Source organism: Microcaecilia unicolor, chromosome 13 (assembly GCF_901765095.1).
Source record: "Microcaecilia unicolor chromosome 13, aMicUni1.1, whole genome shotgun sequence".
Classification (NCBI taxonomy): domain Eukaryota; kingdom Metazoa; phylum Chordata; class Amphibia; order Gymnophiona; family Siphonopidae; genus Microcaecilia; species Microcaecilia unicolor.
The window spans coordinates 10,505,248-10,531,526 of record NC_044043.1 but is presented as its reverse complement, the minus strand read 5'-3'; the positions used below and the strand labels follow the sequence as shown (position 1 = coordinate 10,531,526).

At 48.7% G+C, this 26,279-nt stretch overlaps 1 protein-coding gene across 1 annotated transcript in view; it reads left to right on the top strand.

Moving 5' to 3' along the window:
* CUX1 (cut like homeobox 1) overlaps positions 1-26,279 on the top strand; it is an 804,986-nt gene that overhangs the window by 611,210 nt on the left and 167,497 nt on the right. The window contains 1 exon segment of the mRNA XM_030186246.1: positions 11,117-11,173. Within this exon segment, the coding sequence (XP_030042106.1) occupies positions 11,117-11,173 (57 nt within the window).

Sequence of the window (26,279 nt, the reverse complement as noted above, 5' to 3'; positions counted from 1 at the left end):
GGTAACTGCTTTTATCACATTCTCTGGCAATGAATTCCAGAGTTTAATTACACATTGAGTGAAGAAACATTTTCTCTGATCCGTTTTAAATTTACTACTTTGTAGCTTCATCGAATACCCCCTAGTCCTAGTATTTTTGGAAAGAGTAAACAGATGCTTCACGTCTACCCTTTCCACTCTACTCGTTATTTTATAGACCTCTATCATATTTCCCCTCAGCCGTCTTTTATCCAAGCTGAAGAGCCCTAGCCGCTTTAGCCTTTCGTCATAGGGAAGTCGTCCCATCCCCTTTATCATTTTTGTCACCCTTCTCTGCACCTTTTCTAATTCCACTGTATGTTTTTTGAGATGCGGTGACCAGAATTGAACACAATATTCGAGGTGCAGTCGCACCATAGAGCGATACAAAGGCATTATAACATCCTCATTTTTGTTTTCCATTCCTTTCCTAATAATACCTAACATTTTATTTGTTTTCTTTGCTGCCGCAGCACACTGAGCAGAAGATTTTGTCACGGTCGTCGTCATCAACGTCCATGCTTTGCTCGTCAGGGCACTTGTCCATGCCCTGTTCCTCCTTCTAAACCTTCTAAAATTACCTGCAGTTCCAGTCAGTGACCTGTGGGGTCACTGTAGAGTGGTGGAAGCCAAGCTGGTGATGTCACCAGCACTGTGGACTTCTTAAGCTGGCTTCTGAGTGTGCTCAGGGTTCTGGCAATTATCCTTGATGGGGCCCAGGCCTGCCTGGGCTCTGCTAGTTCCTACTACTATTTCTTTGCGAGGCCGTGGACTGAAGATTTGCCTAAAGCTTTCTCCTTATGCTGTGTTTCAGTGGAAGTCTGCTTCCAAGCCAGGGAGTCCTGAGGAGTAAAGCTTTGCCTACAGTTTTCACCTTTTGCTGTGTTCCAGTGGAAGTTGGCTTCCAAGCCAGGGAGTCCTTAGCAGTAAAGGTTTGCCTATAGCTTTCACCTAATGCTGTGTTCCTGTGAAGCCTGCTTTCAAGCTTGGCAGTTCTGAGAAGTAATAGCTCTGCCTACAGCTTTCACCTTTGCTTGGGTCTAGTGAAGCCTGCTGCCAGGCCAGTGAGTCCAGAGCCTCCCGTGCCTCAGTTGAGATTCCATTTGAACACCATGAGTCCTTAATCACTGTATCCAGTGAGTGGAGTTGTGCTGTGTTTGGGACTGTGTGGACTGGATGACGGGGAGTGCTGCAGGTGCAGCGGCTGAGGGCACGTCTCAAGGTATCTTTGGACGAGGGAGCGGTGCTTAGAGCACGGAGGTGTCTGCGTGAGCTGATCTTGTCCATTGGGTGCTGTGCAGGGCCGTTGAGTCTTCTGCCTTTGGAGCATCGGCTCAGGTTTGGCGTCTTCATTTTGCTTGCCTTGTGAACGTCGGCTTGGGCTTTGTTGCTTTATCTTGCTTGCCTTGAGAGCATCCAGCTCAGGCGCCTCAGTGACTGTTTGCTTGTCTTAGGTGACATCCCTAGTCTTCTGTGAGCAGAGTGACCCGCTCTGGCCTCTACCTGAAGTGCAGGTCCTCAAGAGACTCTTTCATTTCCTTTTGTTTTGCTTCTGCTCCACTCTGGTTTTGAGGGAGCTTGCAGCGATTGTTCAGCGGCTCATCTTAGTGTACTGACAGATTGAACCCTTTTCTTAACCACTAGCGGTGTTACCTCTGTCAGTCAAGTATTGTCTGTTTGTCTTTGTCCCTCTAGGGCGGGCCCTTTGCCTAGTCTATTGTGTTCTACTGTATGCCATATGTTTGCATTTTGTCTGTTAGTATTGAGATGCGCAGCTAGGCTGCTTATGTTTGATTTCTCTATACAGCTAGGCTGTTCTATTTTACCTTATTTTATGTTTTATGTGTGCCTTGCTTTCAGCTAGGGTAGACTCTATAGCTAGGCTGCCTTTTTTTCCTTTCTGTGCCATTTGGCTACCCTTTTAGCCTTGTGTTTTTTGCTACTAATAAAACCCCTCAGTTCATATCCACTTGTGGTCCAGTCCAGTTCGCGGGAGTACTCTTAGGTCTGAGGGGACTCGGTCTACCCAGAGGTGGTTGAGTGATTCTCACGCAGCCACCTCTGGGCCAAGGGCTCACAAACGTCTCAGGTTTCAAAGTATCATCAACAACGACACCTAGATCCCTTTCTTGGTCAGTGACTCCTAAGGAGGAACCTTGCATTACATAGGTATAATTCGGGGTCCTCTTTCCCACATGCATCACTTTGCACTTGCTCACATTAAACGTCATCTGCCAATTAGGCGCCCAGTCTCCCAATCTCTTAAGGTCCTCTTGTAATTTTTCACAATCCTCTCGCAATTTAACAATTTTGAATAACTTTGTGTATATCAGCAAATTCAATTACCTCACTAGTTACTCCCATCTCTAGGTAATTTATAAATATGTTAAAAAGCAGCAGTCCCAGCACAAAGCCCTGGGGAACCCCACTAACTACCCTTCTCCTTTGAGAATACTGACCATTTAACTGTACTCTCTGTTTTCTATCTTTTAACCAGTTTTTAATCCACAATAGGACACTACCTCCTATCCTATGACTCTCCAATTTCCTCTGGAGTCTTTCATGAGGTACTTTGTGAAACGCCTTTTGAAAATCCAGATACACAACATCAACTGGCTCACCTTAATCCACATGTTTGTTCACCCCTTCAAAGAAATGTAATAGATTGGTGAGGCAAGATTTCTCTTCACTAAATCCATGTTGGCTTTGTCTCATTAATCCATGCTTTTTAATATGCTCTGTAATTTTGTTTTTTATAATAGTCTCTACCATTTTGCCCGGCACCAACGTCAGGCTCACTGGTCTATAATTTCCCGGATCTCCTCTGGAAACTTTTTAAAAAATCGACGTTACATTGGCCACCCTCAAATCTTCCGGTACCACGCTTGATTTTAAAGATAAATTACATATTACTAACAATAGTTCTACAAGTTCATTTTTCAATTCTATCAGTACTCTGGGATGGATACCATCCGGTCCAGGAGATTTGCTACTCTTTAGTTTGTCAAATTGCCCCATTATATCCTCCAGGTTTATAGAGATTTCATTCAGTTTTTCCGACTCAACAGCTTTGAATATTATTTCTGGCAACGGTATCTCTCCTACATCTTCCTCAGTGAAAACCAAAGCAAACAATTCATTTAATCTCTCTGCTATGGCTTTGTCTTCCCTGATTGCCCCTTTTACCTCTCAGTCATCAAACGGTCCAACCGATTCTTTTGCTGACTTCCTGCTTGTAATATACCTAGAAAAAATTTTACTATATGTTTTTGCCTCTAACTCAGTTTTTTTTTCAAAGTCCCTCTTTGCCTTCCTTATCAGCGCTTTGCATTTGACTTGACATTCCTTATGCTATTTCTTATTATTTTCAGTCGGTTATTTCTTCCATTTTCTGAAGTATTTTCTATTAGCTCTAATAGCTTCCTTCACCTCACTTTTTAACCATGCTGGCTGTTATTTGGTCTTTTTCCTCCTTATTTAATATGTGGAATATATTTGGCCTGAGCTTCCAGGATGGTATTTTTGAACAGCATCCACGCCTGATGTAAATTTTTCACCCTCACAGCCACTCCTGTAAGATTTGTTTTCACTGTTTTTCTCATTTTATCATAGTCTCCTTTTTGAAAGTTAAACGCTAATGTATTGGATTTCCTATGTGTACCTACTTCAAAGCTAATATCAAATCTGATCATATTATGATCACTGTTATCAAGTGGCCCCAGCACCATTACCTGCCGCACCAGATCTTCTCCGAGGACAAGCAGGCTGCTTGTTCTCACGACTGGGTTGACGTCCACGGCAGCCCCCACCAACCGGAACAAAACTTTGCGGGCGGTCCCGCACGCAGAGTACGCCCACCGCGCATGCGCGGCCGTCTTCCCGCCCGTGCGCGACCGTTCCCACTCAGTCTTTTCTTTTCCGCACTGGAGAGAACCGCGTTCGTCTCTCTCTGTCAGCCCCGGAAACTGGATCGCGCTTTCGCCGCGAACTTTTTTCTCTTCGTTGTTCTCCGTTTTCTCTTTTCTTTTGTGTAAAAAAAAAAAAACCGCTGAACTTTGTTTTTCCCTCGTCTTTTAGCGGGGGCGTCTCATTGCGGCCTTGTGGCCGCGCGGTCGATTTATTTTCGAGGTGTGATTTTTACCGCCACCATCGATGACTTTGACTTCGCCGATGCGATTTTTCCGTCGATGTCCTCGAAGGTCCCGAGTGGATTTAAGAAGTGTGGTCAGTGCGGCCGGCATATCTCGCAGACCGACACCCACGCTTGGTGCCTCCAGTGCCTCGGGCCGGAGGACGATACCAAGACGTGCACCTTGTGTCTCGGTCTCCGGAAACGGACACAAGTAGCGAGGCAAGTTCTTCGGGACCGTCTTTTTGGAACTTGCGCCGGCCCTTCGACGTCGACTTCGACGGCATCGGTATCGACGGCCGGATCTTCGGTACCGGTATCGATGTCCACGAAATCGGCACCGACGGCATCGACCCCAGGAGCACAGGTCCAGTCGGCCCACCGGCTCTCCGGAGATGGCAGGGGCGAGAAGCCGCGTGGGCAATCGGCCCCGGTCACTCCCTCTACCCAGGGCCCTCGGGACCGAACCCTGTCAGACCCGATTCCTCGAGGCCGAGGGGGATCCACCTCCTCCTCTTCTGTCCCACCGAGCGCCGATGACGGGCACCGTAAAAAGGCGAAGAAACACCGTCATCGGTCGCCCACGACGCATCCGGCTCCCGGCGCCAGGGATGAGTCGACGCCGAGGAAGCGGCAGCGTCAAGAGGAGAGGTCCCCCTCTGTAGTAGAGGTATCGGCACGTCAGGGTGCCAGCACTTCGGTGCAGTCTCCTGGACCCGAGCAGCTTCCGGCACCGACACCTCTACCGGCCCCCTCGTCTTTCCCGACAGCGGGCCTGGACGAGTGCCTCCGAGCCATCCTTCCGGGGAACCTGGAAGGGCTGATGCGCCAGACTGTGCCGGCGCCGGGGGTGCTTGCGTCCTCGGCACCGTTGATGGAGGCGCCGGCACGCTCCAGCCCGGTGCCGAGGCCTTCGATGCCGACGCCGCTTGCGGCGCCGGTCTCGACCGCCACGCAGGTGGAGTCCCCGTCGATGGAGGGAGCTTCATCCCCGCCGGCGCGGGAGTCCACCGCTCGACGACGCCACCGAGGCCTTGGTGCCTCGACGTCGAGCCGGGCCCGGTTGAGGACTGAGCTGCAGGAGCTCATGTCCGACACCGAGGAAGAGGCCTTGTGGGGGAAGGAGGAGGACCCCAGATATTTCTCCTCAGAGGAGTCTGTGGGCCTTCCCTCCGACCCCACTCCTTCACCTGAGAGAAAGCTCTCGCCACCTGAGAGCCTCTCCTTTGCCTCCTTCATCAGGGATATGTCTATTTGCATTCCCTTCCCCGTGGTCTCTGTGGATGAGCTGAGGGCTGAGATGCTCGCGGTCCTCGACTATCCATCACCACCTAGAGAGTCCTCCACGGTGCCGTTGCACAATGTCCTCAAGGAGACACTGCTTCGGAACTGGTTGAGACCGTTATCTAACCCCACCATCCCCAAGAAAGTGGAGTCCCAATACAGGATCCATTCGGACCCAGAGTTAATGCGGCCCCAATTGCCTCATGACTCGGCGGTCGTGGACTCTGCTCTCAAGAGGGCACGGAGTTCGAGGGATACCGCCTCGGCGCCCCCGGGGCGGGAGTCTCGCACTCTGGACTCGTTTGGGAGGAAGGCCTACCAATCTTCCATGCTCGTGACCCGCATCCAGTCTTACCAGCTCTACACGAGCATCCACATGAGGAATAATGTGAAGCAACTGGCGGACCTGGTCAACAAGCTCCCTCCGGAGCAGTCCAGGCCCTTTCAGGAGGTGGTCAGGCAGCTGAAGGCGTGCAGAAAGTTCCTGTCCAGGGGTATATATGACACCTGTGACGTGGCATCTTGTGCTGCAGCCCAAGGTATAGTGATGCGCAGGCTCTCATGGCTGCGTGCCTCTGACCTGGACAACCGCACCCAGCAGAGACTGGCCGACGTCCCTTGCCGGGGGATAATATTTTTGGTGAGAAGGTCGAGCAGTTGGTGCACCAACTACATCAGCGGGAAACCGCCCTCGACAAGCTCTCCCACCGGGCGCCTTCAGCATCCACCTCAGCAGGTGGACGTTTTTCCCGGGCCAGGCAGGCTGCGCCCTACGTCTACAACAAGCGTAGGTACACCCAGCCGGCCCGAAGGCCTCATCAGGCACAGGGACAGCCCCAGCGCGCTCGTTCCCGTCAACAGCGTGCGCCTAAGCAGCCCCCTGCGCCTCCACAGCAAAAGCCGGGGACGGGCTTTTGACTGGATCCATGGGAACGTAGCCGCCATCAAAGTGTCCGTACCGGACGATCTGCCAGTCGGAGGGAGGTTAAAACTTTTTCACCAAAGGTGGCCTCTTATAACCTCCGACCAGTGGGTTCTCCAAATAGTGCGGTGCGGATACGCCCTGAATTTGGCCTCCCCCTCCACCAAATTGTCCTCCGGGAGCTCAATCCTTCAGCTCCCAGCACAAGCGAGTACTTGCAGAGGAACTCTACGCCCTTCTCAGCGCCAATGCGGTCGAGCCCGTGCCACCCGGGCAGGAAGGGCAGGGATTCTATTCCAGGTACTTCCTTGTGGAAAAGAAAACAGGGGGGATGCGCCCCATCCTAGACCTGAGAGGCCTGAACAAATTCCTGGTCAAAGAAAAGTTCAGGATGCTTTCCTTGGGCACCCTTCTGCCAATGATTCAGAAAAGCGATTGGCTATGTTCCCTGGATTTAAAGGACGCATACACTCACATCCCGATACTGCCAGCTCACAGACAGTATCTCAGATTCCGTCTGGGCACACGGCACTTTCAGTATTGTGTGCTGCCCTTTGGGCTCGCCTCTGCCCCACGGGTGTTCACCAAGTGACTCGTGGTGGTTGCGGCGTATCTACGCAAGCTGGGAGTGCACGTGTTTTCATATCTCGACGATTGGCTGGTCAAGAGCACCTCGGAGGCAGGAGCTCTCTGGTCCATGCAGTGCACTATTCACTTCCTGGAGCTGCTGGGGTTTGTGATAAATTACCCAAAGTCCCATCTCCAGCCAGTCCAGTCTCTGGAATTCATAGGAGCTCTGCTGAATACTCAGACGGCTCAGGCCTTCCTTCCCGAAGCGAGGGCCAACAACCTCCTGTCCCTGGCTTCCCAGGCCAGAGCGTCTCAGCAGATCACAGCTCGGCAGATGTTGAGACTCCTAGGTCATATGGCCTCCACAGTTCATGTGACTCCCATGGCTCATCTTCACATGAGATCTGCTCAATGGACCCTAGCTTCCCAGTGGTGCCAAGCCACCGGGAATCTAGAAGATGCCATCCGCCTCTCCACCAGTTGCCGCGCTTCACTGCACTGGTGGACCATTTGGACCAATTTGACCTGGGGACGCCCATTCCAAATTCCACAGCCCACGAAAGTGCTGACGACGGATGCGTCTCTCCTGGGGTGGGGAGCTCATGTCGATGGGCTTCACACCCAAGGACTGTGGTCCCTCCAGGAAAAGGATCTGCAGATCAACCTCCTGGAGCTCCGAGCGGTCTGGAACGCACTGAAGGCTTTCAGAGATCGGCTGTCCTGTCAAATTATCCAAATTCGGACAGACAATCAGGTTGCAATGTATTACATCAACAAGCAGGGGGGCACCAGATCTCTCCCCCTGTGTCAGGAAGCCGTCGGGATGTGGCGTTGGGCTTGCCAGTTCGGCATGCTTCTCCAAGCCACATACCTGGCAGGTGTAAGCAACAGTCTGGCCGACAGACTGAGCAGAGTCATGCAACCGCACAAGTGGTCGCTCCATTCCAGAGTGGTACGCAAGATCTTCCGAGAGTGGGGCACCGCCTCGGTGGACCTTTTCACCTCTCAGACCAACCACAAGCTGCCTCTGTTCTGTTCCAGACTACAGGCACACGGCAGGCTAGCGTCGGATGCCTTTCTCCTCCATTGGGGGACCAGCCTCCTGTATGCTTATCCTCCCATACCTTTGGTGGGGAAGACCTTACTGAAGCTCAAGCAAGACCACGGCACCATGATTCTGATAGCGCCTTTTTGGCCCCGCCAGATCTGGTTCCCTCTTCTTCTGGAGTTGTCCTCCGAAGAACCGTGGAGATTGGAGTGTTTTCCGACTCTCATTTCGCAGAACGACGGAGCGCTTCTGCACCCCAACCTTCAGTCTCTGGTTCTCACGGCCTGGATGTTGAGGGCGTAGACTTCGCTTCGTTGGGTCTGTCTGAGGGTGTCTCCCGTGTCTTGCTTGCCTCTAGGAAGGATTCCACTAAAAAGAGTTACTTTTTCAAGTGGAGGAGGTTTGTCGTTTGGTGTGAGAGCAAGGCCCTAGAACCTCGTTCTTGTCCTGCACAGAACCTGCTTGAATACCTTCTGCACTTATCAGAGTCTGGCCAACTCAGTAAGGAATCACCTTAGTGCGATTAGTGCTTACCATTACCGTGTGGAGGGTAAAGCCATCTCTGGAGAGCCTTTAGTTGTTCGATTCATGAGAGGCTTGCTTTTGTCAAGGCCCCCTGTCAAGCCTCCAGCAGTGTCATGGGATCTCAACGTCGTACTCACCCAGCTGATGAAACCTCCTTTTGAGCCACTGAATTCATGCCATCTGAAGTACTTGACCTGGAAGGTCATGTTCTTGGTGGCAGTTACTTCAGCTCGTAGGGTCAGTGAGCTTCAAGCCCTGGTAGCTCATGCTCCGTATACTAAATTTCATCATAACAGAGTAGTGCTCCATACTCACCCTAAGTTCCTGCCAAAGGTGGTGTCGGAGTTCCATCTTAACCAGTCAATTGTCTTGCCAACATTCTTTCCCAGGCCGCATACCCGCCCTGCTGAATGTCAGTTGCACACATTGGACTGCAAAAGAGCATTGGCCTTCTACTTGGAGCGGACACAGCCCCACAGACAGTCTGCCCAATTGTTTGTTTCTTTCGACCCCAATAGGCAAGGGGTCGCTGTCGGGAAACGCACCATCTCCAATTGGCTAGCAGATTGCATTTCCTTCACTTACGCCCAGGCTGGGCTGACTCTTGAGGGTCATGTCACGGCTCATAGTGTCAGAGCCATGGCAGCGTCGGTGCCCATGATTTACTTTTGGCAAATGTATCAGCTGAAGACCTTGCTCTTTAAGAATAAACTATCAGACTTAAGAAGAGAAGTTAGATACATTAGGTCACATCCAGAGTTTAGAATCTGTCCATAAGGAGGTAGCATCTAATAGAATTTGGGAAAGGTTCAATCTCCCTCAGTACTGGAAGTCCAGCAATGTCTAAAGAAATATGCTGTCCCACTGTATATGAGATCAGTTCCCCACATACCTGATAACAAATAAAATGAGTTTATCTTGTTGGGCAGACTGGATGGACCGTACAAGTCTTTATCTGCCGTCATTTACTATGTTACTATGTTATTGTTCATCTTTGAGTCAGGACTCAAAACCAGCTCTCATGGTTCACCTCATGGATTGGAGCTTATCGTCATGAATTAGAAAGTAAACTCATTTCTATATAGCCTTTTTAGTTATTCAGTTTATCAGGTGCTTGCTTTTTTCATCATGCCACCCACAGTGTCATAAGACCTCAATGTTATTTTTACATACCTTATGAAAGCAATCTGAAGTGCCTAACTTGGAAGGCCTTATTTTTGGTGGCAGTCACTTCAGCTCACAGAGTAAGAGAGCTGCAGGCTCTAGTAACTGATTCACCGCAGGCTAAGTTTTTCAATAATAGTAGTTCTGCACCCCCATCCACAGTTCATTCCCAAGGTAGTGTCATATTTCCATCTTAACAAGTCAATAGTCTGGTATCCTTTTTCTAAAGCTGATGCCCATAAAGAGGAAAGCATACTACATTCTTTGGACTGAAAGAGAGCTTTGGCCTTCTATCTGGAGTGGGCTAAAACCCATAAAAAGTCCACTCAGCCTTTTGTTTCTTTTGATCCTAATGGGGTAGGACTGCTCTCAACAAAAGCACTCTCTCGACTTGACTAGCAGATTGCATTTCATTCCATTCTGCTCAGGCAGATATGGCTGTAGAAGGTCATGTCACAGCTCATAATGTCAGAGGAACCCACTTGAGATCACCCTCCATTGAAAAGATTGTAAGGGCCACAACATGAACTGCTTCATTCACTTCTCACTACTATCTAGAACAGGATTCCCAATGCAACAGTAGGTTTGGCCAAATGGTCCTTTAGAATCTGTTTGTAATTTAGAATATAACTCCATCTTTTCTAGAGCTATTTCGTTCATTCCAGACTGACTTCCAAAAAATACAAACGCATAAAACTGATATAATAAGGCTTGTTACCACAAAAAAACAGTATTGGTGTTTGCCTGTTGCAGCACCTCTAGGTTCTGTTTGGTTCTCCCCTTTTTCTGTTGAAGATAGCCAGTAGTTGGGGAGTCCCATATATGAGAATTCATCTATCCTGCTTGTACTCAGAGAAAATGCAGTTACTTAACTATGGCAGGTGTTGTATTCTAAAAGCTTGTAATGGACTGATGGGGTCCCAGGTAATAGTGGCAGGTGGGAACAGGCACATATGTGCAGTGAAACATTTCTCAAAAGTTCTGGAAAAGTGCTAGAGAAGTGTTTCCTATGTGGACTCCCAACGAATTATATCACCTATATGCGAGGATTTCTATCTTGCTCTCTCCTCAGAGAACACCTGCTACAAGTAATCGACTGTGTTTTATTGCAAACATTTAAGCATACAGTGGGCACATATATTACAGAATTGTCATCTATGTGCTTAGCTAAAATTAAGCACATTAATTTGTTAACACGTTAGTAGTCATTGATTTCCTAAGACTAAAGTGACATCTTCAAGCTCACAAGGAGCCATAAGCAGGTTTTGAACCCAGGCTTCCCTGGTTTCAGTCTACTAGTCTAACCACTGGGTAGCTGTTCTATGAGATTTGTCATTATTTGGTACTGCATGAGATTTCTAGCATTCTACTGTTAGGCCTGTTTACTAGTATATGTCTACTGGTGTTTATTTGTAGACTATTGTGCTCTGACTTCTTCCTTCTGTTTCTTATTCAGCCCTGCATACTGGGACACCTTTACAGGATTCTCTGACAGAAGGATGTGCCAGTTCAGGTAATTGTACTGGTATGATTTTAAATGATTTGGTGTTTGGTAATCTAATGCACTTATTTAGGTGACTTGGACTAGAAAACCTGATTCTACATTCAAGTTACTTGCTGCTGGAGCTATAAGGAAATGCTCTTAGTAACAGTGTTGCTGTAGAAATATGCCATGACGTGTTACAAATGTCGGGAGGGAAATGACAAAATACTTCCTTTGGTCAGCAACTAGAAAATATTTACTAATTTGCTGTACCCAAAGTATGGTATTTATGCTATTCATTTAGTAGATAGTACAGGCCCTACAACCTTTCAAAATAGAAGAGCCATTTGGTGGATTTTTTTTATAGTTCTATTTTTATTAGTTTCCAATTACCTCAAGTAGAAACTGATCCAGGAAAAAGTTAATAAATCAAAAACAAACATTTTCCTACATAAGAAAAATGTTAGTACAAAATATATAAACAGTTTATACCATCGAAGTCCACAATAATATAAAAAAGAATCTAGGTTGAAATCTGAGAGCAAGGACCAGTGGTGTGCTGGAGCCGGCTCACACCGGCTCGCAAGAGCCGCTTGTTAAATTTACTGGCATCTTGCGAGCCGGTTGTTGGCCAGTGCGAGCCGGCTCGCCTCTGCTCCCCCGCTGCCCCGGTCGTCCATCATCCGTCTTCCCTGTGCTCCCCGACAGACCTGGTTTCCTTCCTGCGCTGCCGCTTGCCTTTAAAAATTTTATTTTCCTTCGAGGCGCGCCGGCGTTGAAGGAAAGGCAGCAGGCTTAGATCGGTTTCAGCCTTCCGTTCCCTTCCCTCGCATCATGGCTCCGCCCTCTTCTGACGTATTTCCTGTTTGCGCGGGGGCGGAGCCATGATGCGAGGGAAGGGAACGGAAGGCTGAAACCGATCTAAGCCTGCTGCCTTTCCTTCAACGCCGGCGCGCCTCGAAGGAAAATAAAATTTTTAAAGGCAAGCAGCGGCACAGGAAGGAAACCAGGTCTGTCGGGGAGCACAGGGAAGACGGATGATGGACGACCGGGGCAGCGTGGGGGGGGGGGGGCTGGAAGAAGGCAGATGGAGGAGAGGAGGGTTGCTGGACATGGGTGGAGGGGGGAGAGGATGGTTGCTGGACATGGGTGGATGGAGCATGGAGGGCAAGGAGGAGAGGAGGGTTGCTGGGCATGGGTGGATGGAGGGCAGAGGAGAGGAGGGTTGCTGGGCATGGGTGGATGGAGGGCAGGGGAGAGGAGGGTTGCTGGACATGGGTGAATGCAGGGCAGGGGGAGAGGAGGGTCGCTGGACATGGGTGGATGCAGGGCAGGGGGGAGAGGAGGGTTGCTGGACATGGGTGGATGGAGGAGAGAGGAGGGTTGCTGGACATGGGTGCATGGAGAGCAGGGAAGAGGAGGGTTGCTGCTGGACATGGGTGCGTGGAGGTTAGGGCATGGGGGAGAGGAGGGTTGCTGGACATGGATGGAGGAGAGGGAAGGGAGAGAGAAGAAATGCTGGACATGGATGGAAGGGAGGGAAGAGTGAGGAATGAGATGAGAAGAGGGAAAAGGATGAGAGGAGAATAACTGCACATGGATGGAGAAAATAGGCTGAAGCTGGATCCACTGGACAGTCAAGTCTGCCGAGCACCAGAAATGAAGAAGAAAGGAGGAAAGAAAAGAAATAAATGGAAAGGAAGCCCTGGAAATGGAGTTAAGAGGACAGATAGCAGCAGAATCGGATACTGGGCCGACATGATCAGAAAAACAAAGTCACCAGACAACAAAGGTAGAAAAGATCATTTTATTTTCATTATAGTGTTTGGAATATGTCCACTTTAAGAATCAGGTGCTCAACATTAAAAGTTTATTTTTATTTACTTATTTATGGCATTTTATCCCACATTAAACATGAATTAGATTGCCCCCCCCCCCAGGCTCTCTCCCCGGCTATAACCTGCTCTGCAATTTGCGGGGGGGGGCGGGGCGCAGAGGTGGACGGGGAGGGGCGGGCGCAGAGGTGGACCAGGGAGAGAGCCTGTTGTTAAACATTTACCAGCACACCACTGGCAAGGACTGAAAAAAAAAATAGTCCTTCATTCATCACCCAGCACCCAACCCACACAGAAAGCAGCATCTAAGAGACAAAGAGGGGTATTAAAAAAAAAAAAAGTCCCTCCCCCACAAAAAAAAAAGCAATGATCATAACATCCAAAAAACAAAGTACATCTTATAGCCATAATTAAACAGGAAAAAATCTAGATTTCCTGTTCAATTATGAAAACATCCATAATGAATAGCCATTTTCCAAAGTGAAACATCCAACTTTTGAACAACAAACCGGGGACATGAACATCTGGCATCATTTTCAAAAGTATAATACAAATCAAGTGAGGCGATCGAGAAAATATATGTTGCTCAATTGACGTGAATTTACACAGCACTTTTAATATTTAAAGGAAAGGCCTCAAGAAGCTCCCGGCTCATGGGGGCTGGGCTGCTTCATCATCGGCCCAAACCTCAAGATTACATCAAATTTTTAAATGTTTCTTTTTTCAAAACACCAATTTCCTTTCTTGTGTATGAGTTTTCAGACTTATTAAACTGTGCCAGCATGTGCCAAAAATCCTTATATATTCCAAATTCTCAAGATTACTTAGCTTTTTAGAGTCAGGTCCTCTTAACAGGGAAAATTTCTTTAACGCTATTCAAGACCACGGCCAATGGTGGCCATCGTTTTGTCACCTGCTTCAGGGTCCTGTGGTCTGCGTTAATCTTCAACACCAGGGCGCCAGCAATGGGTACCTCTGTCTGAGCCAGAAGCAATCAGATCATTTTCAAAAGTATAGCCACACAGATGTCCCTGTCGAACAGAGGAATGGCGTAGTGGTTAGTGCAGTGGACTGTAAACCAAGGGACACAGGCTCAAACCCCACTATAGCTGTTTTGTTTTGTTTTTTTATATATAAATGTGATCTCCCTGGGACCTGAAAAATACCTACCTTACCTGAATGTACACACCTTCAGTAGCCTTCATGGTTGTATGTGTCTTACATTTTTAGGTACGGTAGGTATTTTTATGTTTCTGGAAGGCTGAGAAATATTTTAAAATATAGGAGAGTTGAAGTGGGTCATGAACCTGGGTCCCTTGGTTAACAGTCCACTGCATTAACCACTAAGCTTTCTCAGACCTGGTTGGTGCTTTGTTCAGAATGGCTACAATACCTGCAGCTGAGATAAGAGTCTGGTTTTAATTTCCAGTTGCACTTTCAAGGGAGAAGGAGGGGGACAGCAACCACTGGGGGGATTAAGGAAGGTTCATGCCTTAATCCCTCCAGTGGTCAACTGCTCAATTAGAGCAACGTTTTGTAACTTGGATGTGACTGAAATAAGTCTATATAAAAACGACCTCTTTTTTAGACATGGACATTTCTTCCCATTCAAAAATCCCTGTTGGACATCCTACTTTTGGGCCTTCCCTAGTCCCACCCAGACCATACCTACAACACACTCCATTACTATTTGAACAAACTGCAGTGTGAAACATCCAAATTCTGACTTTCCAAAATCAGAATTTGGATGTTTCTAGCAGATGGGACACTTCTTTAGGCATTTTAAGACGTCCAAATGCTTTGCAAATAAGCACCAAATCTCTGTCTTTCAATTTCAAAAAAAATAAAAACAAAGCTGGGAGAGCTCATAAAATAGTCTGTTTGACTATGAAGAAGGCCCCTAAAGCAATGATCTCTCTTTGCATAGCCAGCAATATCTTCATCCTTCCTGAGAGCTTCTGTAAACATGAGGAAAACAGAGTATTGTGATTATGAAAAAAAGATGAAATTTCCTTGTCCTCAACAGAAGATGAATCCATTAACTGATGGGTTGTATCCGCCTACCAGCAGGTGGAGATAGAGAACACTGAAAGCACATGGTGTTCCTGGACGCCCAGCCCCCTCTGCCTTCAGTATATCTCTATCTCCCAGCAGGTGTGGACGTCGCTTTCTCAGCTCCTGGATTTCTGCCTGGGGAGGCTCCTGTGCTTTGCCAGTAGAGTGGGGGGGGGGGGGGTTGTAGCTGGTGGTGCCCACTTTAAAGGCATACTTGGTTTTCCCTGTCCCTGCCTTACCCCATTCCCCCGCCTCCTGGAGTTCCTCTGTGGCTGCCTGCCTCTAACTTTCCTCACAGTAAAAAAAAAAAAAAGAGAGAGAGAGCCTTTCTCCAGAGCTCCTGGTTCGGTGCAGCTTGACCGAAGCTCGATTGACTCGGTCTCCTGAGGTGAGAGTGGTGCCCAGCTCCTCCGGGGGAGGTTCCCGCTGACAGCGCTCTGTGCGGGGTAAATTCTGGTGCGAAGGCGCCATTTTGATTTCTGTATTTGATGGCTGCTGAAGGGGTTAAGCACTGCTCCCACTGTGGGAAATGCAGATCAGCAGCGGAGCTTTACAGCACATGCTGCCTTGATACTAATTCTGTCATGAGCATGACGGGCAGTGATTCTTCCCGCCCGACGGAGTTGGCAGCGGGCGCCATCTTGGAGGCTCCGCGTGACTCAACCTTCGCGGTTGCGGAGGGGTCTGAGTGCCGGGGGATGCCTCGTTTCGAGGTTTCTAGAGGAACTATTGCCTCCACTTCCCCCAATGTGGGGGCGGATGCACAGGGTGAGTTTTTTGATGCATAATGTTAAGAACACTGCCTGAGGCTCCTGACAGTTCCTTTCGGACTGGGTGCCTCCAGTTCTTGATAGCCCAGCGTCTGCTGGAGACTTTATTTCTTCCCCCAAGCTTTTGGCTGACGCTAAGCGTAGACGAGTGAATACCCCGTCTAAGGGGGACTGTTCACCCTGTTCTTCCCCGTGGTCTAGTTTCGGGAAGTCTTGGGGGTCTGGCAGGCCCTCACAGACTGAGGATCCAGACGAGCGTGGCTGCTTGCCACAGGAGTTGGATGACCCTAAAGCGGTTCGGATTGTCCACAGTGATGAGCTACCAGCTCTCATTTCTGATGCCTTACAGGCCCTTTGCATTAAAGATCCTGATGAGGGCGCTGCCTCTTCTATTAATCCTCGGATGGCTAGTACTAAGAAGCCTTCTCGGGCTTTTCCCATGCATGCTTCCATCCAAGAGCTTATTTCAGCTCAATGGTCTGACCCTTATGGTCCCATTGAGGTGGCCAGGGCTATGTGTCCCCTTTATCCTCTGATTGAAAGTCAGTTGGCCCTCTTTTGGATGCCTAAAGTGGATGCGTTAGTCACGACTGTGACTAAAAAGACTACTCTGCCGGTGGAGGCAGGGGTCGCTTTGAAAGATATGCAGGACCAGCGGCTGGAATCCGCGCTGAAGCGGTCCTTTGAAATCTCGGACCTGTCCTTACGAGCGGCTATTTGCAGTTCCTATGCAGCGCAGGCCTCCTGGTTGTAGCAGGCGGTTGAGCAGCCCGCCGAGGGAGCGGGTTCCCTCGCTGAGGTCGGCCCGCGTATGGAGTCTGCCCTGTCTCTTTTTGCTGATGCCCTTTAGATCTGGTCAGAGCTTCGGCTCAGCAGATGTTGGTGGCAGTTGCTGCCCGCTGCCTTCTTTGGCTCTGGCATTGGGCAACTGACATGGCCTCTAAACAAAGGCTGGTGAGGTTACCCTTTCGGGGCCTTCTTTTTTGGGGGGAGGATTTTGAGAAGATTGTTAAGGACCTAGGGGACTAGTCCCAACATTTGCCTGAGGATAGGCTGAGGCCTTCTTCCAAAAGGCCTTCTTTTCCCTCCTCTTCCAGGCCACGTTTTTTTGTGAAGCTCGCAGGTATCGCCCGGGGTGCTCTGCGGGGTTTGGTCAACGTACCCATTTCCAGCAGAGGAACACCTTTTGTTCGGGCAAACACGCAGCGGCGTCCGAGCAATGTCCAGGAGTTCAGGGGTGTCCTCCACAATGAAGGGGCGCCGGTCCACTCGTCGGTTCCTGCAGTAGGGGATCGTCTCTCCCTCTTTCTCGAGGAGTGGATCGAGATTACTTCGGATCAGTGGGTTCTGGACCTGATCAGAGAAGGTTACCGACTAGAATTCGCTGCCCCAGTGGGAGACACATTTTTGGAATCCCGATGCGGCACTGCCGTCAAGCGGGCGGTGGTAAACGACACCTTGCAGGTGTTGCTGAACCTCGGAGCGGTGGTTCCGGTTCCTCCCGCCGAACGCGGCCGCTACTCCATCTATTTTGTGGTGCCTCGAAAAGGTGGGTCGTTCAGACCTATCCTTGACTTAAGCAGAGTCAACGAGTCCTTAGGAGTTGCGACACTTCCATGTGGAAACCCTGCGCTCCGTCATTGTGGCGGTACAGCCAGGAGAGTTTCTCATGTCTCTGGACCTCAATGAAGCATATTTGCATATTCCCATCTGGCCGCCGCATCAGCGGGTTCTCCGGTTTGCGGTATTGAGCCAACATTTCCAGTTTCGCACCTTGCCTTTTGGCCTGGCAACTGCCCCTCGGACTTTTTCCAAGGTGATGGTAGTGGTGGCTGCCTTTCTCAGGCGAGAGGGTATCAGAGTTCACCCTTATCTCGACGACTGGCTCATCAGAGCGGATTCGGTAGACGAAAGCCGACTTGCCACAGCCAGAGTTGTTAGTTCTTCAGACTCTGGGCTGGGTAGTCAATATGCCCAAAAGCCACCTGACCCCCTCTGTCTCTCCAGTATTTGGGGGTCCGGTTTGACACGGCTTCGGGGTTCGTTTTTCTTCCCGACAACAGACGTCTCAAGCTTCAGAATCAGGTCTGCCTGCTCCTGCGGATGCCTCGCCCTCGAGCTTGGGACTTTGTTCGGCTCCTGTGATCGATGACGGCCACCATAGTGAAAGCTCACATAAGGCCGCTGCAGCTTGCTCTACTTCAGCAATGGTCTCCGATTTCCAGGGAATACCAACGCAGACTAAGGTGGCTTCCTGCGACCCAGCACAGTATGGATTGGTGGCTTTCCGACAGCATTCTGCGGCAGGGGGTGCCACTGGCTCTTCCTTTTTGGTGTCTGGTGATAATGGATGCCAGCCTTTCGGGCTGGGGAGTTCATTGCTGGGGACGCTATGCTCAGGGTCTGTGGTCCACCGCGGAAGCGGGTTGGTTCATCAATCGCTTGGAACTGAGAGCAATATTCCAGGCTCTTCTGGCCTTCCACAGGACGCTGAAGGGTCTTCCTGTCCGAGTTCTGTCGGACAACACGATAGCGGTGGCTTACATCAATCGTCAGGGCGGCACTCTGTGCAGGGCTCTGGCTGCGGAGGCGTCTCAGATCTGCAACTGGGCCGAGCGCCACCTAGAGTTGCGGTCCATGGCTCACATAGCCGGTCAGAGCAACATACTAGCCGATTTCCTCAGCAGACATCAAATCGAACCGGCGGAATGAGAACTGGCAGAAGTTTTTCCTCAGATTTGTGCCAAATGGGGGACTTCAGGCTTGGACCTCATGGCGCCAAGCGTAAACGCCAAAGTTCCTTGCTTTTTCAGCAGAAGGAGAGATCCTCGCTCGGCGAGGTTGGATGCCCTGGCTCAACCTTGCCCCTCGGGCCTCCTGTATGTGCTCCCTCCTTGGCCCTTGATAGAGCGAGTACTACTTCGGATTCGCCTGCACCAAGGATTGGTGATTCTCATCGCCCCGGATTGGCCAAGGCGTCTGTGGTACGAGGATCTCCTGCGGATGCTGGTAGACGCACCTCTTCCTTTGCCTCGGGTTTCGAACTTGTTAGTTCAGGGTCTGGTGACTATGGAAGATCCTTGCCGCTTTCGTCTTACGGCCTGGCTCTTGAGGGGCACAATTGAGGGACAAGGGCTATTCTGATAAGGTTATTGCCACGCTCTTGCAGGCTCACACACGGTCTACCTCTGCGATTAATACCCAGATCTGGCACACTTTGGAGGCGTGGTGTACTCCAAAGTCTATCTCGCAGACTGGTGACAGTCTTGCTTTTGCTGGGTTTTTTTTTTTTTTTTTTGTTTTGTTTTTTGCAGGATGGGCTACAAAAGGGCTTGGCCTACAATTCCCTTCGAGGTCAAGTGGCAGCGTTGGCCTGCTTCTGGGGGAAAGTCTCCGGCTTGTCCCTTGCTGCTCATCCGGATATTGTCCGATTTCTCAGAGGGGCGCTTCAGCTCCTTCCTCCTTTGCGGTCGCCCTGTCCGGCTTGGTACCTGGGGCTCGTGTTGAAGGTGCTCCAGCGACCTCCGTTTGAGCCTCTTAAAAGGACTTCTGAGAAGGATGTGACTCTCAAGACAGTTTTTTTTAATGGCAATGACCTTGGCAAGAAGAGTGTCTGAGCTTAAGGCTCTTTTCTGTCGGGATCCTTTTCTACAGTTCTCGGAATCCGGGGTAACTTCGTACGGTGCCTTCCTTTCTGCCTAAGGTGGTTTCAGCTTTTCTCCTGAACCAGACCATTTTTCTTCCTTCCTTTTTGTAAGGAGGAGTTCCGGACTCCTTTGGGCAATTGCGCCTTTTGGATGTCCACAGGGCTCTGTGGCAGTATCTACAGTTGTCACTATAGCCCGCTGGCTTAAGGAACTCATTTTTTCTGCTTACCTGCTTTCAGGGCAGTCGCCGCCTGAAGCGTTTAAAGCGCACTCTACGAGGGCAATGTCCTCTTCATGTGCTGAAATGAAATGGGTGTCTTTTCTCTTCAAGAGATCTGTCGTGCGGCTACCTGGGCTTCTCAGCTCTCTTTTTTGCGGCACTACAGGCTGGATGTGGCAGCGCGGCAGGATACACATTTTCTTGTTTTGCTTTATTTTCTATCATGTAAGATGATTTCTTTTACAATGTAAGCCGCACTGAACCTGCTGTATGTGGGAAAGCGCGGGGTACAAATGTAATAAATAAAAATAAAACAGTCATCATAACATGATCACCTTTGAAATTTGCTTTCAAAAAGGTAAACATAGGAAGTCAAATATGCTGCGTGTAACTTTAAAAAAGAAGCTATGATAAAATGAGAAGAATGGTAAAAAAAAAAAAAAAAAAACTTAGAGGAGCGACTGAGAGGGTAAGAAACCTACAACAGACGTGGATGCTGTTCAAAAACACCATCCTGGAGGCCCAGGCCAAACATATTCCACGTATCAGAAAAGGAGGACAGAAAACCAAACGACAGCCAGCATGGTTAAAAAGTGAGGTAAAGGAGGCTATTGGAGCTAAAATGGAATCCTTCAGAAAATGGAAGAAGGAACCGAATGAAGAAAATAAGAAGTGACATAAGGAATGTCGTCAGATGCAAAGCGCTGATAAGAAAGGCAAAGAGGGATTTTGAAAGAAAGATTGTGTTAGAGTGCGAAACCTGATAGTAAAAAGTTTTTTAGATACATTAAAAGCAGGAAACCGGCAAAAGAATTGGTTGGCCCGTTGGATGACTGAGGTGTAAAAGGGGCGATCAAGGAAGACAAAGAAATAGCAGGAAAACTAAATGAATTCTTTGCTTCGGTCTTCACAGAAGAAGATTTGGGTGGGATACCGGTGCCGGACAGGGTATTCGAAGCTGAAGAGTCGGAAAAACTTATTGAAATATCTGTAAATCTGGAAGATGTAATGGAGCAGTTCTGCAAACTGAAGAGTAGCAAATCTCTTGGACCGGATGGTATTCACCCTAGGCTACTGATAGAACTAAAAAATGAGCTGGCAGAGCTACTGTTATTGATTTGTAATTTATCCTTAAAATCAAGCATGGTACCGGAAGATTGGAGGGTGGCCAATGTAGCGCCGATATTTAAAAAAGGTTCCAGAGGAGACCCGGGAAATTATAGACCAGTGAGTCTGACGTTGGTGCTGGGCAAAATGGTAGAGACTATAATCAAGAACAAAATTACAGAGCACATTCAAAAGCATGGACTAATGGGACAAAGTCAACATGGATCATGTGGACAAAGGTGAACCGGTTGATATTGTGTATCTAGATTTTCAGAAGGCATTTGATAAGGTCCCTCATGAAAGACTACAGAGGAAATTAGAGGGACATGGGATCGGAGGTAGTGTCTTACTGTGGATTAAAAACTGGTTGAAAGATGGGAAACAGAGTAGGATTAAAAGGTCAATATTCGCAATGGAGAAGGGTAGTTAGCGGGGTCCCTCAGGGATCGGTGCTGGGACCTCTGCTTTTTAACATATTTATAAATGACCTAGAGATAGGGGTAACTAGTGAGGTAATCAAATTTGCCGATGGCACAAAGTTATTCAAAGTAGTCAAATTGCGGGAAGATTGTGAAAAACTACAAGAGGACCTTACGAGACTGGGAGACTGGGCGTCTAAATGGCAGATGACGTTTAATGTGAACAAGTGCAAAGTGATGCATGTGGGAAAGAGGAACCCAAACTATAACTACGTCATGCAAGGTTCAGCGTTGGGAGTCATGGACCGAGAAAGGGATCTAGGTGTCATCATTGATGATACGTTGAAAACTTCTGCTCAATGTGCTGCTACGGCTAGGAAAGCAAATAGAATGTTGGTATCATAGGAAAGGGATTGAAAACAAAAATAAGGATATTATTCTGCAATTGTATTGCTCCGTGGTCCGACCACACCTCAAGTATTGTGTTCAATTCTGGTTGCCGCACCTCAAAAAAGACTTAGAGGCATATTTTCAAAGCACTTAGCCTTTCAATGTTCCATAGAAACCTATGAAACTTTGGAAGGCTAAGTGCTTTGAAAATATGCCTCCTAGTGGAATTGGAAAAGGTGCAGAGAAGGGCGACAAAGATGATACAGGGGATGGGATGACTTCCTTATCAGGATAGGCTAAAAGAGGCTGGGGCTCTTCAGCTTGGAGACGAGGTGGCTGAGGGGGAGATATGATAGAGGTCTATAAGATAATGAGTGGAATGGAACGGGTTGATGTGGAGCGTCTGTTTATGCTTTCCAAAATTGCTAGGACAAGGGGGCATGCAATGAAGCTGCAGTGTAGTAAATCTAAAACTAATTGGAGGAAATTTTTCTTCACTCAACGTGTAATTAAATTCTGGAATTTGCTGCCGGAAAAGGAGGTTAAGGCAGTTAACTTAACAGACTTCAAAAAAGGATTGGACGGCTTCCTGGAGGAAAAAGCCATAGAATGTTATTGAATGGACGAGGGACTAATACAGTAGTTCTAGGATGGGCGGGACAAATTGCTTGTTCTTTTGGCCGCTGTCGGTGACAGGGTGCTGTGCTCGATGGACCCTTGGTCTGTCCCAGCATGACAATGCTTATGTACTTATGTCCAGTGGTGTGCTGGAGCCAGGCTCGCACTGGCTCGCAAGAGCCGGTTGTTAAATTTTTTTCTGGCTTGCAAGCCGGTTGTTGAAAATAGCGAGCCGGCTCTGGCTCTCCTCCCTCCCTCCGCAGCCGCCTCACTGCCCGCTTGTTTTTTGAATTCTTCGGGGCAGGCAGTCTTGCCTGCCCGCTTCCAGCGCTGACTGTCCTCCCTTGCCGATTCGCGCTTTAAAAATGGCCGCCGAGACTTCGGCTGAAGTCTCGGCGGCCATTTTGAAACGTGAATCGGCAAGGGAGGACAGTCAGTGCTGGAAGTGGGCAGGCAAGACTGCCTGCCCCGAAGAATTCAAAGAACAAGCAAGGCGGTGAGGGACCGGATCGGGAGGGAGGGAGGGAGGAGAAAAATTCGCGAAACAGCTCGGGAGGGGGTGGCAGGGGGGAAAAGGGAGTCGCTGCTGGGCATGGGTTGATGGAGGGGGTCGCTGGGTATGGGTGCATGCAGGGCAGGGGAGAGGAGGGTACACTGCTGGACATGGGTGTATGCAGGGCAGGGGAAAGGAGGGTCACTGCTGCACGTGGGTGCATGCAGGGGAGAGAAGGTCACTGCTGGACATCTGGGTGCATGCAGGGCAGAGGAGGGTCGCTGGGTATGGGTGCATGCAGGGCAGGGGAGAGGAGGGGAGAGAGAAGAAATGCTGGACATGGATGGAGGGGAGAGAAGAGTGAGGAAGGAGATGAGATGAGGGAAAAGGAAGAGAGGAGAAAAACTGCACATGGATGAAGAAAATAGGCAGAAGCCTATTTTCAGACCAGAAATGAAGAAAGGAGGAAAGAAAGAAATGGAAAGGAAGCCCTGGAAATGGAGTTAAGAGGACAGATAGCAGCAGAATCGGATACTGGGCCAGCATGATCAGAAAAACAGTCACCAGACAACAAAGGTAGAAAAAAAAATCATTTTATTTTCATTATAGTGTTTGGAATATGTTCACTTTGAGAATCAGGTGCTCAACATTAAAAGCTTATATTTATTTACTTATTTATGGCATTTTATCCCACATTAAACATGAATTAGATTGGAACCTGGGATCATTTAATTTTTTTTCCTGGAGAGAGTAATGCATTGCCGCCCCCCCCCCCCCCCCCCCCCCCCACGGCTATAGCCAGCTCTGCAATTTTTTTTGGGGGGGGGGGGGGCGCAGAGAGCCTGTTGTTAAAAATTTAACAGCACACCACTGCTTATGTCCCTACATTTTGTAGCATTAAATCTTAACTGCCAAATTCTAGACCATTCTTCAACCTTTGCTAGATCCTTCCTCATGTTATCCATATTTTCCAGCTTGTCTTCTCTATTGCAGATTCTGGTATCATCTGCAAAGAGTCAAATCTTATCCAACAGTCCTCCTGCAATATCACTTACAAATATGTTAAAAAGAACTAACCAAGCACCAATCTCTGTGACACACTACTGTTCACAGCCTTATCCTCAGAATGAGCTACATTTACCGCTACCGTCATTGTCTCCCATTGAACCAGTTTCTAACCCAGTCAGTTATTTTAGAATCTGTACCAAGGTAGCTCAGTTTATTTGTAACTTGCCTGTGTTGAACTTTGTCAAAAGCTTTGAAGAAATTGAAGTACACAACATTTGGAGCTCTCCCTCCATATTTTTGCCAACAGAGATTGCTTTTTTAAAATTGGACAACAGAGTAATCAAAACTGTTTCAGTGCTATGCTGGGTATGGAAACCTGATTGTGACTGATGAAGAATATTGAATTTGTCCAAGTAACAAGTAAGCTGAGTATTGACCATACTTTCCACTAGTTTGATTAGTAGCAGAATAGAAGCAACTGGACGATACTTAGCAATGATATTTGCTTTTTTCTTCGGGTCCTTAGGTATTGGGGTGAGTAGAATACTACCATGGAACTTTGGGAAATGTCCTTCCTGAAGCATAAAATTTAGATGAGATGTGAGGTCAGTAATAAAACAGGATGGTGGAGAAGACAATAGGTAATTAGGGCAAATATCAAGTTTACAAAAAGTTTTGGAAAACCTGCTAATTGTTTGCGCCACAGTCTCCGAAGTCAAGGGCGTGAAGCTGACCCAACAGCGATCTGCTGGGCAATGACCAGCGGAGAAATCAGGGTCATTAAGAAAGTTGTCATTATCTGTGGTAAAGTGGCCCAGCGAGTTGCGCAGAGTATTTTCTCTTGGAAATACCTTGCAAGCAGATGGGAGAAGGAAGATCAACTTGATGTAATAAAAGTGCAGTAGTGTCAAGGAGTGAGTTTAAGATTAGGTAATGTTTCCTAGGGTCTTTACTAGATTTAGTAATTTTTTGTTTATAATAAAGTGTCTTAGCTTGATTAATAGCATGTTTATATTTTCGTCACTGTAGTTTCCAAGCAGTAAGCGTTATTTCATTTGTGGATTTGGACCATGCTCTCTCGAATCTCCGTGTGTCACGTCTGTGGCCGTGACCACCCTCAGACTTACCTTGCTCCTGGGGGTCAGCTTCCTAGCTGGCTCCTGTTTCTTCTGTCTGTCCTTTCTGAGCTAGCTCTGGATCTCTGTGCTGGCTGCATCCAGCAGCATGACACTAATTGCCTCACTATACTGCACCTGTGGGTGTTGCCTGGGTTAGCTCTGTGTGTGTGTCCTGGGTTAGCTCTGTGTGTGTGTGTGTATGTGTGTGCTGGCTGCTTCCAGCATGACTCTAATTGCTTCACTACACTACACCTGGGTGTGGGAAGCCTCTCTGTGTTTCACTGTGCTTTCTGCCTGCTCTGTGGTTTGTGCCTGAACAGCCTCCGTAGTTACTTAGAGATTGCTGCAGCTGTGTCTCTGGTGTTGAAGGGCAGTGGCCCAAGGGCTCATGAACTCCAGTCCTGCGTCGAGGACCTGACAGAATGCCAAGGCCCTCGAGAACGCAACACCATGTTTGAGTTTTTAATTGCAAGTCCTGATTAAATCATGGTGTGGATTTACGCTTGTAGGAGGTTTTCAATTGCAAAGGTGCTAAGACGTCGAGTACTGAACGACATCTGATGTCCCACGCCGAAAGGAAATCAATGGAATCTGGGCAAACTAACCAGTCAGTATTGTATAACAGTTTTCAGAATGATTTAGGATCAACTTCCATATCATCATGCTGATCAATCCATAGACTGGTGGGTTGTGTCCATCTACCAGCAGGTGGAGATAGAGAGCAATCCTTTTGCCTCCCTATATGTGGTCATGTGCTGCCAGAAACTCCCCAGTATGTTCTCTATCTCAGCAGGTGGTGGTCACACACAGCAGCAGCTCTGGCTAGGCCTCCAAGCCTAATTTTTAGGTTTTGTTGAGTGCCTGGGGTTGAGGGCTCTTCTTGAGCAAGTGCAAACCTGGTAGCGCCAGGTCCCTCCTTTTCTCCCCCCTCCCGCTGGCTCCGTTAAAAAAAAAAAAAATTTTGGACGTCCTTAAAGGCGTTTATTTCGACGTTTATTTAAACGTTTATTGCAGCTACTCACTGGGACACCAGGTCGTTACAGCTCGGAGCGAGAAGCAGGTAATTTTTACCTTTTTATAGAGGGCAGGGGGTTTCCCCGATCGATCTCCACGTGGCCTATGGCGTCGGAGGGCGAGGGCGCGAAGAATCGCTCCCTGGACCGCGTGTGCACTCCTAGCGGGGATGCAGGGGTATTAAAGTCTGATTCGCCCTTGTTGGGTGTCAGTTCGGAGGCCGGTCAGTGTCCCGGGTCTTCCTCCGGTGCGGCGGTTTTTCCCGCCATAAACGCCCATCCCCCGCTGCACGCCTCCGCCATCTTGGCCGGCCACTCTGCTCGGACGGCTTCTTCTTGGGCCGCCCTTGAGCTGGGAGACGTTCATGCCATGGCCGCCCTTGATTTGGGCAACGGCAAAAAAGCAGCTAAAGTTAAGCGCCGTTCTTCCCGCGCGGCTCCTT